General features: G+C 45.3%; 1 protein-coding gene across 3 annotated transcripts in view; it reads left to right on the forward strand.

Moving 5' to 3' along the window:
- Positions 1 to 258: 258 nt before the first annotated feature.
- The window catches only part of Akap8l (A-kinase anchoring protein 8 like), a 33,873-nt gene continuing 19,612 nt past the window's right edge, over positions 259 to 14,519 (forward strand). For 2 of the 3 annotated variants that reach the window (XR_012441302.1, XM_020156135.2), the window contains exons 1-4: positions 259 to 367; positions 7,800 to 7,874; positions 11,392 to 11,424; positions 11,715 to 11,955. Coding sequence is in view for 2 of the 3 variants with exons in the window: in XM_020156135.2 (XP_020011724.1) it covers positions 355 to 367; positions 7,800 to 7,874; positions 11,392 to 11,424; positions 11,715 to 11,955 (362 nt within the window). In the remaining variant the exon portion in view is untranslated. The remainder of the gene's footprint in view (positions 368 to 7,799; positions 7,875 to 11,391; positions 11,425 to 11,714; positions 11,956 to 14,519) is intronic. The other variant, XM_074053892.1, reaches the window with a different exon arrangement.

A 14,519-nucleotide genomic window follows, 5' to 3' on the forward strand; every position in this document is an offset into this window, starting at 1 on the left:
GCGGCGTTTGGGCCTCTGGTCTTTCCGTAGTGTACAGCTCCGCAAGCCCACAGGACTCCGCCTCTCCGTGGACTCCTCTCGACCAATCAACGCGTGCTTAGCATAACGGAAGGCGGGTATAGGGCGGGGCCCTTAGAGGATTGACAGCATCTTTAGCCACTGATACAAGAAGATGCTTAGGTAGACAGCGAGGCAGCCCACTAGTTGTCAAGCCCATGACTAGCGTGAGCCAATACGGACGGGAGGCGGGGCTGGGGTGTGTAGAAGGGGGCTCTGGGGGATTGTTGTAGCTATCTCGGCGTCAGACGCACAGAGCTTTCGCCGGAGTGCGCGGGCGTAGTGTTCGTCGCCGCCATGAGCTACACAGGTGGGCCGGGTAGGGTAGGGGTCGTGCTCTGGAAGGGGGGCGAAGTAGGTACGGGTCGAGGCCGTGCCGGACTTGACCACGTCTCCCGTGTCGTCCTGGTCACTTGCCTTCTGCGGTCACAAAATGGCGCCGTGGGCTTGTAGTCTTAGGGTCGCACCTCTTACGCTACGGCTTCTTGGCTTGCTATATTTGGTGAACCCCTGGCGTCCCGGTGTCTAGCTGTCCGAGGTTTTGGCTTATGTGGTCTGTGTCCGTGATCCATGAGGGGACCGTGAAGCTTGAGGTCCCCGCTTTCACCTTCTCCATCCCGGACCGGTGCTTCTCGTACCTCCACGTCCCAAGTCGTCGTTTTTCAAGTCTCTACTTTTCAGATCAGTCAGGGGCTCGGCTGTCGTCGCCATTGCCGCACCCACCCCGGTGCAGTTTCTCTGCAAAATGTCGCAGCTACTTCCCCGCCCACCCCCTTGGTCTGTCCCAGAGCTGGGAGAGGCGCCAGGCCCCAGGGGGATATGTAAATATTTGCAGGGTTTGAGCTGTGCCCTTTGGGACTGAGCTTGAACCTTGGCGAGGAGTGGCTAATTTCTACGTTCATTCACTGAACATCTGTCAAATTTACCGTGTCAGATGCCGAACAGGCACTGGGAATGCTGACAAGAATTCCTTCAGCAGCTTATAGGGGCGAGGGCAGACCTCAATAGGCAAATAAATGAGTACAGGATTCTGGAGGGGTTGATCCATTACGTGGAAAGTGTGGACGCCTCTGGGAAGAGGTGAGGTTTCAGCCGAGACATAAGTAGAGTGAGAGAGAGTAAAGATAGCTGGTTCAGCAGCTGTTGCTGTAAAAAGCCCATGGACTGGAACTTCCTGGCTCCTTAGATCTGCCAGGGAAGCCAGTGGAATTTGATCAGGGGCAGGTGGGTGATGAGAGGGGCAGGGGGTTGGGGGAGGGATATGCTTGGGTGATTGTGAATCATCTGTGGGTGAATTGCCAAGGCCAGCTGGATTTGCCTTGGCAGTGGCCAATGAGGCTTCTCAGACTCCCCACCCACACCCTTTACCCCCTTGCTGGAGGTATTTCAGGCCTGAGCATATGTGGTTGCTGGGTAACTTGCATTCTATTTAGAAGGTTCAAGACTGAGCAGTGAGCTCCTCTCTGTAGTCTTTGTGTGCCAGGCTTCCCTGCTCTGGCCCCAAGGTCAGGAGCCATCCCGTAGATCAGTGGTTCTCAGCAGGGGTAATTCACCCACCTCCCACCCTCCATGGGATTATTTGGCAAGGTCTGGAGGCATGTTTTTTGTTGTCTCCCCTGGTTATGTGGGATGCTACTGACATCTAGTGGGTAGAGGCCAGGGCTGCTGCTTGCCCTCTGGTAGTGCACAGAAAAATGACCCATACCACACAGAACTATCTGGTCCCAAACATCAGTAATGCTGAGTTTAGGCAGCTATATTGGAACCCATCTGTAGCATTCAAGATGAAAATCAATAGGATTGTTGTTAATGTTGGTGGAATTAAGATGTAGTTCTTTTCACCAAGTCTTACCAAGAACTGGAGATTGTTCTCTGGTATTTAGGGACAGGGCTGATAAGCAAACCAGAAGATGAATGGCTGGAGCATTTATTTTTATAGACTGAATTAGAAAGGTCCCTAATGGCCAAACTTGAATTTCATCTCCAGATCTTGTAGGCTATAATTTTGGTGGGCCAGACTAGTGAGGTAATGAATAGTTTTCCCTTGATTTTGATAAACTGAAAACCACAGTAGCTTTCTTTTCTTTTTGTAGTATTGGGATTTCAATAAGGATCTTGTTCTTGCTGGGCAGGCATTCTACTGCTTTAGCCATGTCCCCAGCTACCACAGTGGCTTTGTAATGTGGGTCTTTCCCTTTTAAAGGCATGTGGGGGGGTGCATTCCTGTAATCCCAGCACTCAGGAATTGGAGATAGGACTAGAAGGCAAGACCCTGTCTCAAAAAGCAGACAAACAAAAAAGAAGCCATAACTAGGTGCTGTGTGTGCCTCACACCTGCAAATCTAGCCACTTGGGAGGCAGAGATTGGGAGGATTATGATTGGAGGCCATCCTCTGCAAAAAGTCACAAGATCCCATTTCAACCAATAAAAACTGGGCATGGTGCAGAGAGCTTGTCACTCCAGCTGTATAGGAAGCATGAACAGAGGGATCTCGATCTAGTCTGGCCCAGGTATAAATGTGAGACCCTATCCAAAAAATAACTAAAACAAAAAGGCTGTGGCATGACTTAAATGGTAGAGCTTCTGCTTCATAAGCTCATGGACCTGAATTCAAGCCCCAGAAACACACACACACAGAGCATCTGATCAGGGATGAGGGTGTAGTTCAGTGGTAGAATGCTTGATTAGCACTTGTGAGGCCCTGGGTTCCATTCCCAGCACTGCTGCCACCCTACCGCCAAGAAAAAAGAAGCAGATCACTAAATTCAAGGGCATATTAAGTCACATTTCAGATAACTCCTTGCTTTAAGGATAAGTCCTGGAAGCTTTGAAACAAATGTTACTATTATTAAACAAACGATGATAGAAATAATTTACTTCTTTGTTAATTCATACAGCTTTTGGACCCAGTTGTTTTATTTATACTTGGGAAAGGAGACTCCATCTCTAGGACCAAAAAGCAAGATGGGAGCAATAAGAAAAAGGGCAGAAAAAAATCTAGAATCGGGCCTTCAAACAAAGGTCTGAAATGTTGCCAGTCTTTTTATAGAAAGCTTTTATTTCACAGTTTCATTGTGTTAGGAATGCACAAGTGGTTTAGCTGGGCAGTTTTAGCTTGGGTTACATTTAGGTTGTCAGTTGAGACTATAATCATCTAAAAGCTTGACTGGTGTAGTGGCCCCGCCTCTAGTGTGACTCAAACTCCTGTGCCTGACAGATTAATTCTGGCTGTGGTTCCTTACCATATGGATATCTCTGTAGGGCTGCGGAGGAATCCTAACAACATGGTGGCTGGTTTCCTTTAGACTGAATGATCCAAGAAAGAGCAAAACAGATGCCTTAGCAGTCACATTCACTCATTTCCTTAAATCATACTGGTCACACTGGATACCTCTGTTACTTTGGGAGGGGACTGTGTCATCTCAGGAGGAAAGATTCATTATAGGCATCTCAGAGGCTGGTTACCACCCCACTCCTGGCTCAGCAGAGGTTGGAGTCAAGTTAGTTCCAGTTGTCCTCTAATCTTTGTCATTCTCATATCAGTCCTTCAAAGAATTCTCTCTTAAAGAAAAGTTGAGAGAGGCTCGCTAAGAGCGAAGATTGGGTTATACTGCAGAATTAGAAATCCGTGAGCTGACCCTTAGCTTTCTAGGGCCAACCAGGGCTTATTTTTTCACCCAGAGCTGATCAGGCTGGAAAAATAACGAAAAAGAAAACACTTTATGAGTCAGATAAGAATTTATTCATAATAGCCACAACTGGCTAAAAGAAGGTTCTGCTCCAGAGACTGTACTGTCAAACAGGATATTAATGTGAGGACAGAATACAGCAGAGATAGCCATGGACCTGAAGGTTTACTAGTTTTGCTGGATATTCTCTCTCTCTCCCTCTCTCTTCCTCCCTCTCCCTCCCTCCTTCCCTCCCTCTCCTCACCCCCTTCCCTCTCTCCTCTCCTCTGCTCCCTTGCTTCTCCCCTCCCCTCTCCTCTCTCTTTGCAAAGCTGGGATTGGAGCCCGTGCTTCCACATGCTAGACAAGTACTCTTCCACCGAGCTCAGTGCTCAGCCCTGTCCTGTTTCTTTCTCAGGGAGGAAGCAGGGCCTCTTTCCTGAACAGACATAGATCTTTTGCTCTGCAGTTTGCTTACTGCACCCCAGTATGTGTTGCTGTTGAGGTATAGTAGGTTCCCATTGCACTTGCAGTGTGGGTAGCCTTCTGTATCTGTGAGGTCTGTGTCTATGAATTCAACCAACAGAATATTGTAAATATTTTGGGAAAAAAATCTCTACTGAACATGTACAGTCTCTTGTCTCATCATTGTTCCCTAAACAATACACTATGACAGCTATTTATACAGCATTTACATTTTGTTAAGTCTTCTAAGTAATCTAGAGATGATTTAAAGTATGTGCAAATGTAAGCCAGGTTATATAAGGGACTTGGACATGTGTGAATTTTGCTATCCTTGGGTGGGAGGGTGTGTCCTGGAACCAATCCCCAGCAAAACCTAGCAACAACTGCATTTAAAAGCCACATCACTGTGTAGGAGAGGAGACAGGACAATTGAGAGTTCAAGACTAGCCTGGAGTATATAATTGAAGCCTTGTCTCAAAAACCCAAAACCAGGGCCGAGGCTATAAGTTCAGTGATAGAGTGCTTGCCTAGCATGCACAAGGCCCCTGGGTTTGATCTCTAGGATCACAAACAACAAAGAACCCCAAACCAAAGCTGGGCACCAGTGGCTCATGCCTGTAACCCTGGCTACTCAGGAGGCAGAGATCAGGAGTATCACAGTTCAAAGCCAGCCTAGGCAAATAGTTCGAGAGACCCTGTCTTGAAAAAAACACATCACAAAAAAAAAAAAAAAGGGCTGGTGGTGTGGCTCAAGGTGTAGGCCCTAAATTAAAACCCCAGTACTGCAAAAAACAAAACCAAAAAAACTAAACCAAAAAAATGCACAAAACAAAACATATTACACAGCTGGGTGAGGTAGTACATAGCTGGGTGAGGTAGTACATATCTGTAGTCCCAGCAACTTTGGAGTCTGAAGTGAGAGAATCATTTGAACCCAGGAGTTTGTGACCACCCTGAGCAATATAGCAAGACTGCATTTCCAAAAAATAAATAAATAAAAAGAAGAAGAAACCCTCATTACATACAGTCTGGGAGCATTTTGGTGGCAGCCCTGTTGCTGAACAAACAAGTTTCCAGAAGCTAGTTGAGCTAGCAATGAAAAAGGCTGGGGTTGAATACTTCTTTCGTTATGAGGTTTTTCTGTAGGTGAACTCCCCAAAGAATGCTTTCAGTGTTTCTTGTGGACAGTTGCTAAATCATCCACATTTAGACTTTAGGCGTCTCAAGAAGGCCCCAGATCCCTTAAAAGAATCCATTTAAACTCGTGTCTTTAATTAGAATAGAAAAGGCTGGGTCTATTTTCTGTTTTCTCCTTCCCCAAGAACCCAAGCTGTGTTCACTTAGATGAAGTTGAGCCCATAGCTGCTTATTGGGAACCTTTGGAGCTGGATGTGTTGGGAATTCTAGCTTAAGAGAAGTGTGTATCATAGCACCCTACTAGTGTCAGGGCAGGCTCCTGAAATTAAACACATTAGGGTTAGGGGTTGAAAAAGTGTGGGCCTGGCGTGCTGGAGGCCCTGGGTTTATTTCCAGCAGTATAAAAGAAACAGAAAACACATTAATTTTGTACCAAGTAGGATAAAGAAAGATTATAAATGTCCTTACAGGTCCATTTTGCCCCATGAGTTTGGCACCACATATGTGGGGAGTATTTGGCTTGAGACCTTTTTGGACCTTGGGAATGTCAGGGAAAGGGATCTTGCCCAGTCCCCCTCCACTAGCTTTGGCTAGGATGAAATGAGAAACACAGATAAAGCTCTTAGCACCCTGCAGGGGAAGCACTTGTTCAGTCTTGGCTGCTGTTGCTGGCCTCTTTGTTGCCACAGTCTTAAGAAATAAAATAGTCTGTCAACAAATATGAGAATGCCTACCCAGGGGGATAGTACTTGATGTGTGTGTTTCTGTTGTAAATAATCTATTGGAGGCTCTGGCTTTAATTTTAACTAGAGTTGGCTCTAGTGAGAAGAGACAAATGTCGCTTTTCATGGTATCTAACATAATTTCAGTGCTAAGGGTAAGTCATTTAAAAATATATTTTAAAAATCAGGCTTCAGTGTCAGGATTAATTAGTCTTTTTTTTGTTTTGTTTTGTTTTTTACAGTACTGGGGTTTGAATTCAGGGCCTCACACTTGCTAGGCAGGCAGTCTGCCACTTGAGCCGCTCCACTATCCCTTTTTTTTTTTTTTTTTAATGGGTTTTTTTTCAAGATAGGGTCGTGTGAACTCTTCATGGGGGCTGGCTTTGAACTGTGATCCTCCTAATCTTTGCCTCCTGAATAGCTAGGATTACAGGGGCGAGCCACCAGCGCCCAGATTCGTAACCAGTCTTTAAAAGTAATCGTTTCTGATAGAGGTTCGAGTTTTCCTTACTTACTTGGTACTACTTCATTTTAAATGGAGAAGTAGGTTGAGAATTGAGAAGACAGTATGTTATATACCACCACAGGTCCAGTGTCCCTTATCCAGATGAGGACTAAGATTTCAGAGTTTGGGGTTTTTTTTTTTTTTTTTTCCTTGCAGTACTAGGGTTTGAACTCAGGGCCTACACCTTAAGCAACTCCACCAGCCCTGTTTTTGTTAGGGTTTTTTATTATTATTATTATTTTTTTTTTTTTGAGATAGGGTCTCGCAAACTATTTGCCCAGGCTGGCTTTGAACCTCAATTCTCCTGGTCTCTGCCTCCTGAGTAGCTAGGATTACAGGCGTGAGCCACCAGCGCCTGGCTGGGTTTTTTTTGTTTCTGTTTTTGAATATTTGTATATAGCTAATGAGATGTCTTGGGGATGGGATCCATGTATAAACATGAAATTCATTTATATTTTATACCATATTTGTAGTGCACCTGTGTTTTGATTGTGACTAGTCACATAAAGTTAAGTGTGGAATTTTCCACTTGTGGCCTCTTGTTGACACCAGAAAGTTTCAGATTTTAGATTTCAGATTAGGGATGTTCATCTTGTATGTGTTATTTATTTCCATATAAACATGCCAACATCAAATAATTACAGGCTTGCCTACCTTGCACAAGATCCTGGATTCAGTTCCCAGCACCACATACATATGCTCACGCACGCACACACACACGCACACACACACACACACACACACAAAATGGGCCTGGAGGTGTGGCTCAAGCCATAGAACACCTGCCTTGCAAATCTGAAACTCTGAGTTCAAACCTGAGAAAAGTAATACATACCTTCTTAAATGAGAAAACTAAAATACACAGTTTCTGTTTCAGATTTGGAACAAGGGAATGAGGGTACATTATTTCAAAACTGATCTCCATCGTTGTTTGAATTAGAAATAGTTCATCTTAGTGATTTGATAAAAATTTTTCCTATAGATAACTTAATGATAACTTGGGTATTCATTTATCAAAAAAGTTGTTATATAATCCTTCTGGTGTAACAAGTTAAACATAGCCTACCTTTCCTTTGGTCAATATGTTCTGGAAGTTTGATTAGTGTACAATCTAGAGGTTTTGGAGGTTTTCCAACTAAGGGAGGGCCTAGGTAGGTATACCAATTTATACTGAATGGTAGATAGTCTTAGTCATTTTCCTGTGGCTTGTTTGGGGAAATTAACCACTTTGTGCCTTTATTTAGGCTTTGTCCAAGGATCTGAAACCACTTTGCAGTCAACATACTCGGACACCAGCGCTCAGCCCACCTGTGATTATGGTAAGTGTAGGCCATTGGTGGGAACCAGAGTCTTCTGCCTTCTATTGGTAGAGCAGTCCCAGGCCTTCTTGATTGCCTTTGGCTTTGCTGTCACCCTGTCTTGCTTTACTAAACCCAGACTTGTATAAAATGATATGGTGGGGCATTTGAATAGCTAGTGCTTCCCTTTGGGGCAATCCTGATGATATCTGTGTTACTGAGTCAGCTAGCCCATAAAGGATTCGTTCCTTTGGCCCTTTAATGTTCTACAGAAATATCTGTGGCCTTTGACCCAAGAGCTGGCTTCAGAAAATCCCCCTTGAGGTCTTGGGAAGGAGAATAGCTGAAGGCTAAAGGATCGGTCCAGGTGAAACCAAACTGTTAACTCAGTCCTAGGATGATACATGTGCCAGCTGTGGGAGAGGCTGAGCATATGGATTTAGTTGGCTTTTAGAGAATTTAGTCAAGCCATCTTATGCCAGTGGGCTTCACTCACAGTGTTGAATGAAATTTTCCAATTGATTTTTCAACTGTAAACAGACATGCTTTATTCTCAAATTCAGAAGTAGCTACTCGACAGGATTCACAGGTACTGTTTGGTTGTCATGCTGCAGCAGTCCTGAACTGCCAGTAAAGCTGTCATTTAGTGATCTGTGACCCTAGTAGGTCTGTCACAGGACATGCCTACCTAGGGAAGGAGCCATCTTTGGAATGAAGAAAATGTCTTGGTTACTTAGCTAGGGTATATTGTTTTATTGTCAAGTTCTGACCGTCCATCAGGAATCACTGAATAAACTCAGATAGGTTCCCCAACTATTAGCAGTGGTCCCAGAGGGAGAGGGCAAATGAAGAGAAATTTGGTTTGCATGGCTTCCCTATCCTGCTCTCCCTGTCTCCCTCTTTCAATAAAATGTAGTCACATATCCCCACCCCTACCCCTGTGCTGGAGATGGAATCCAAGGCCTCCAGCATGCTAGGCAAGCATTATATCACCAAGCTACACCCCTCAGGCCTTGAAAGTTCCATCTTCTTAAATTCTTTGGTCAGATGTGCCACTTGCAGATATTTTCTCCCAGATGTGGCTTATCTATGCTCTTTGTCAGGGTCTTTTGAAGAAATCAAGTTCTTAATTTTGATGAAGTCTAATTTATTATTCTTTTCTTTAATGGATTATGATTTGGGGTTATATCTAAGAAATCTATGCCTAACCCAAGATCACAAACACTTCCTCCCAACTTTTCTTTTAAATGTTCAGGGTTTTTTTTGTTTTTGTTTTTGTTTGGCAGCACTGGGGTTTGAGTTCAGGGCCTTGAACTTGGCTTTGTTACTTGAGCCATACCTTCAATCCTTTTTATTTTAAGTTATAAAACATAGGGTCTTGCTTTTTGCCCATGGAAATGACAGGTGTGCACCCATCTTATTTGAGATGGGATCTTGCTAACTTTTTGTCTGGGCTGCCCTCCAACTATAATCCTCTGATCTCTGCCTTCTGAGTAGCTGGGATTGCAGGTGTGAGCCACTGTGCCTAGTTAGATGTTTAGGTTTAGGTTTTTCACTTAGTCTGTGATCTATTTCTGTGTAGGCCAAGGTTCTTTGGAAGTGGAGCCTATTATACATAATAGTTCCAGCACCATTTATTGAAAAAACTGTTTTTTCTCTAGTGGATTGCCTTTGACTTTTTTTTTCCAGTAGAACTGGGGTTTGAATTTAGGGCTTTGCCCTTGCAAAACAGGTACTCTATTATTTGAGCCACCCCTCCAGTCCATTTTCCTCTGGTTGTTTTGGAGATTGAGTCTTGTGAACTATTTGCTCTGGCTGACCTCAAACAATGATCTTCCCGATCTCAGCGTTCAAGTAGCGAGGATTACAGATGTGAGCCACCAGCACCTAACTTAGATAGTAGGTTTTGAAATCAATTAATGTGAGTCCTGGGTTTATTCTTTTTCCAAGTTTTTTTGAATATTCTAGCTTCTTTGGGTTTGCATGTAAATTTTAGAATCAATATATCTGTTTTTTCTTTTTTTTTGTAGTACTGGGGTGTGAGTTCAGAGCCTACACCTTGAGCCACTCCATCAGCCCTTTTTTGTGTTGGGTGTTTTGGAGATAAGGTCTTGTGAACTCTGCTCAGGCTGGCTTCGAATCACAATCCTCCTGATCTCTGCCTCCTGAGTAGCTAGGATTATAGATGTGAGCCAGTGATGCCTAGCAGTATATCGGTTTTTATCAAAAAAAAATCTTGCATAGATTTTGAGTAAGATAGCCTTGCATCTATACATTAGTTTAGATTTGACTTCTTAACAATGTCAAGTCTTTTGGTACACAAAAACAATGTTAATCCCTTTAGGTCTTGAATTCTTTCATTAGTGTTTTATGGTTTTCAACACAGAGATCCTGCACACATTTTGTTATATTTATACTTAAGTATTTCATGTTTTTAATATAATAAATCCTACTTTTAAAATTTTTAGTTTCTGTGGGCCTGGGAGTATAGCTCAGCGGTAGAGGAAGTGCTTACCATCCATGGGTTCAATCCCCAGCAGCCCCCAATTTTCTTGTTCTTTTTCTTTTTATTTATTTATCTATTTTGTGGTACTGGGACTTGAACTCAGGACCTATACCTTGAGCCACGCCACCAGCCCTATTTTTGTGAAGGGTTTTTCGAGATAGAGTCTCTCAAACTATTTGCTCGGGCTGGCTTCAAACCTTGATCCTCCTGATCTTTGCCTCCTGAGTAGCTAGAATTACATGCGTGAATCACTGGAACCCAGCCAGTTCTCAGCAGCTTTATGCACCTGAAATGAATTTTCAGGTGAAATGAATTTTTTACCATACACTGTAGTCAAGTCCAAAGCATGTTTAGTTTATGGTGCAGATTGTTCTTTCAAAGGCTTTTCTCAAGCTAGGAGTTGCTTGTTATCCTTCACTCAGTGATGTGCTCCTGTCTAGCACACTCACACAGTTCAAGGGCTTGTTGACATTTGGAGAACTGGGATGGACCTTTTCCTTGCTCTAAATGGCTTGGATGAGTGATTTGGGTGACATGATTTCAGTGGGCTATGTATTCTGTACCAGGTTTCTTGTATAACAGTCTCTGATATTTATTTATTAGTTCAGCAGTGCAGGGGGAATGAACTCAGGGCCTGATGTATGCTAGGCAAGTGTTCTAACCTGTAGTCTACATGAGGCACCATGAACCATTTTCCTTCGTTTAGTGTTTACAGCCAGGGGCAGGGAGGTCATCTAATTGTAGCTCTCTGAGGGAGGAGTGTAGGAGCCAAGTTTGATAGCTGAGAATGTTGGAAACAGGAGGCTTCTTAAATATTAAATGCACAGAGTCACAGACTGCTTATGTACACCAGCAGTGAATGGACTGGTGCATATGTGTGTGGTGCTGTCTAATATCATCTTAATTAGGGGAGGTTTAGTTGGCTGTAGCCAATCAGGTATTGGGAATAACTGTCGAAGTGAATTAAACTGAGTGAAACTCATGTGGTACTAGAAGCAACTGTGGATATAATTGCTCTTTTACTTTTTGTAGGATATGGAACTTGGAACTCTGGGACAAACAGAGGCAAGTATCATTCTCAAGAGCCCTCTCCTCCCTTGGGACTGAACTGGTTGTGTTTCTCTGCCACTGCCCAGTTTGGCTAAGAGGGCTTTGACTATCCCTGGGGCTGGCTGCTCCATGACAGGAGGTCCTTGCTGGAATGTTGAGGGCCCACCCCACTTTGGTGGCTATAGTCCCCCAACTTGTCTCTGTGACAGATGACACCCTTTTCTCTGTGTTTCCTCTGTCTGCTTCTTCCTCTCTTATCCCTGCCCCCGCCATCTCTGTCTGTCCCTCTTTCTCCCTCACTGCAGGCTACGAGAACTATGGTTATGGCTATGGCTATGGCCAGGATAACACCACCAACTATGGGTATGGTATGGCCACTTCAAACTCTTGGGAAATGCCTAGCTCTGACACAAATGCAAATCCTAGTGCCTCGGGTAGCGCCAGTGCCGATTCCGTTTTATCCAGAATTAACCAGCGCTTAGATATGGTGCCACACTTGGAGACAGACATGATGCAAGGAGGCGTGTATGGCTCAGGTGGAGAAAGGTAAGTGGGGACTGCATAGGGGCTGAGGCTCTGCAGGGGTGACTACTTCCTACTGCCCGCTGGTGTCTTCCACTGAATGCTCCTCTGGTTCCTCCCTCGTGGCTCTGGGCTTCTCAGACACTCTGCTCCCAGTGAGGACCACTGTATTTCCCTTCTTGGATCTGTATCATCCACCCCTCCTCAGTGCCGCCCCCTCCTTGACTTGCAGGTGCAGCAGGCCCCCATTGGGCTGACTTCACTGTACCCACAGAATGGCTCCTCAGGAGCAGAGTGTCTAGCATCCCCTGCCTTTGGGATAGCCATTTGGTGTCCAGTCCAGACTTTGCATCCTGCAGTCTCAGGGCAGGACAGATTGGGTTTGGCCTGAAGGGTGGGATTAGCTTTTGTAAACTGGGCCATCCTCATGCAAAGGGTGGGCAGATGTGGATACTTCATTGTCACTTTCCGATGCCTTATGAATGTGTGCCTGTTGAAAGCATCCCTATAGGGGACTCTTGTTGTCTGGGTTTGTAGAGGGAGAAACTGAAGTGCAGGCAAGCTACATCCTTTGCCCAAAGGTACCCAGCAAGAGCATGGTGGGGCTGGCTCTTTCATCCAGATCTACCCCTCTGCAGAGCATCACCTGCTAGTTGCATTGTCATTGACTGAATTGGTGTTGGTCCACGAGTGCATATGCCCTAGTAAGGAGGTTCACACATATTTCTAGCAGGGGACCCAGTAGTGGAGCTGGATGATGGCTCTAGCTGACAGATAGAGGAGAGCAGAGAGTAGGGAGGAGTTGGGCTGGTCACTGGTAGAGCCAAGTAAATCTTCAGGGCCACTGGAAAGGAAAAGGGGACTTACTTACTTTACATGGGCTCACCGTCCCTTGCTATAGCCTGTAGGCCAGGGAGCAGGGTAAGAGAAGGAATGGCAGAGCTGCTGCTGCTGCTCTTCCATCTGCTGGTGCCTTCTGTGTCCTGAGCTTAGGGAGGAGAGTACAGTTAGGACCCTGTACCCATGAAGGGTGTGAGATCTGAGCTGCAGCCACAGTTAAACTAACTCTGTCTCAGACAGGAGGTCTGGCTTCCTTCCTAGGTGATGTGTAGGTTTTTGTTTGTTTGTTTTGCAGTACTAGGGATGGAACCCAGGGCCTCTCTCATGCTAAGCAAGTGTTCTATCATTGAGTTATACCCCCAGCCTCGATAGGGTTTAGAGAAGATTTTTGGTTTGTTTTCTTGTGGTGCTAGGGATTTAACCCAGGGCCTTTCATACACCAGGCAAGTGCTCTACTGCTGACATATAATTCCAGCCCAATATGAAGAAATCTTTTTTGTCTTCTTTTTTCTTTCATTGTTTTTGGGACAGGAGCTTGCCATGTTGCTTAGGCTGGTCTCATAAACTCATGTAATCCTCCCATTTCAGCCTCTAGCTGAGACTACAGGCATGTACCACCACTTCCTGCTGTGCAGAGGGTTTAGAACTCTTTCTTTTTTGGATTCAGGTCCTCATACTTGGCTAGGTAGGAACTCTGTTACCTGAGTCACTCTGCCAGCCATCCCCCACACCCCCCCCCATTTTTTTCCAGTACTTGGGCTTGAACTCAGAGCCTACACCTTGAGCCATTCCACCAGCCCTTTTTTATGATGGATTTTCTCAAGATAAGGTCTCACAAACTATTTGTCCATGCTAGCTTCAAACAGTGATCCTTCTGATTTCTGCCTCCTGAGTAGCTAGGATTTCAGGCATAAGTCACTGGTGCCCAGTGCTGCCAGCCCTTTTTGCATTGATTATTTAGAGATAGGTTCTTGCTTTATGCCTGGGCTGGCCTGGACCACGATCCTCCTATTTGTGCTTCTGCTAGCTGGGATAACAAACATGTACCACCATGCCCAGCCATTGGTTGAGATGGGACCTTAAGAACTCTTTTTCCAGGCTGGCCTCGAACTGTAGTCCTCCTGATCTCCTCCTCCCAGTAGCTAGGATTATAGGCATGAGCCATCACACCTGGTTTGAACTTTTTTCTGATCCCTTGGCAATCTCCCAGTGTCTCCTGAGAAATGCTCCCCATCTTTTCTCACTTATTCTGCATGGTCAGGGGCTTTGGAGGGTTTGAGGGCTCCTCTAGCCATGAGGGATGAGACTAGCTCAGTGTTCCACGGGCATTGCCCACCTCATCGGCTAAGCATTCATTGTCCTGGGGTGCGTAGCCTTGCCCCTAAGGAGCAGCCCTGGGTGTTGTGACCACCACCAATGGTGCATGTTTCTGGAAGGGCTGAGAGCAGCCTTGTCCCTTGTAGAGACTCAGTGGATGAGAGGCTCCCTGCCAGGGTCTTTCTTAGGGTCCCCAGGCTGGTGCATAGGTACGTTCAAGCTTGGGGTGGTGGGAGCCCTTACGAGAACATGCTTCTAGGACTCTGCTCTTTGGCATTTCTGGACAGACAGTGAGCCTCCTGAACAGGGCTGGACTGGGTAGCTGGAGCTGAACTTCCTGTCTCAGGTCTCGGAGGTTGGGAGAGGGTATGGCAGGAGCAGTGGCTAGACTAGCTGAAGGTGCGGGACATTGTGGGGGTTCTGCCTGATGC

Source organism: Castor canadensis, chromosome 14 (genome assembly GCF_047511655.1).
Source record: "Castor canadensis chromosome 14, mCasCan1.hap1v2, whole genome shotgun sequence".
In the NCBI taxonomy this organism is placed as follows: Eukaryota; Metazoa; Chordata; class Mammalia; order Rodentia; family Castoridae; genus Castor; species Castor canadensis.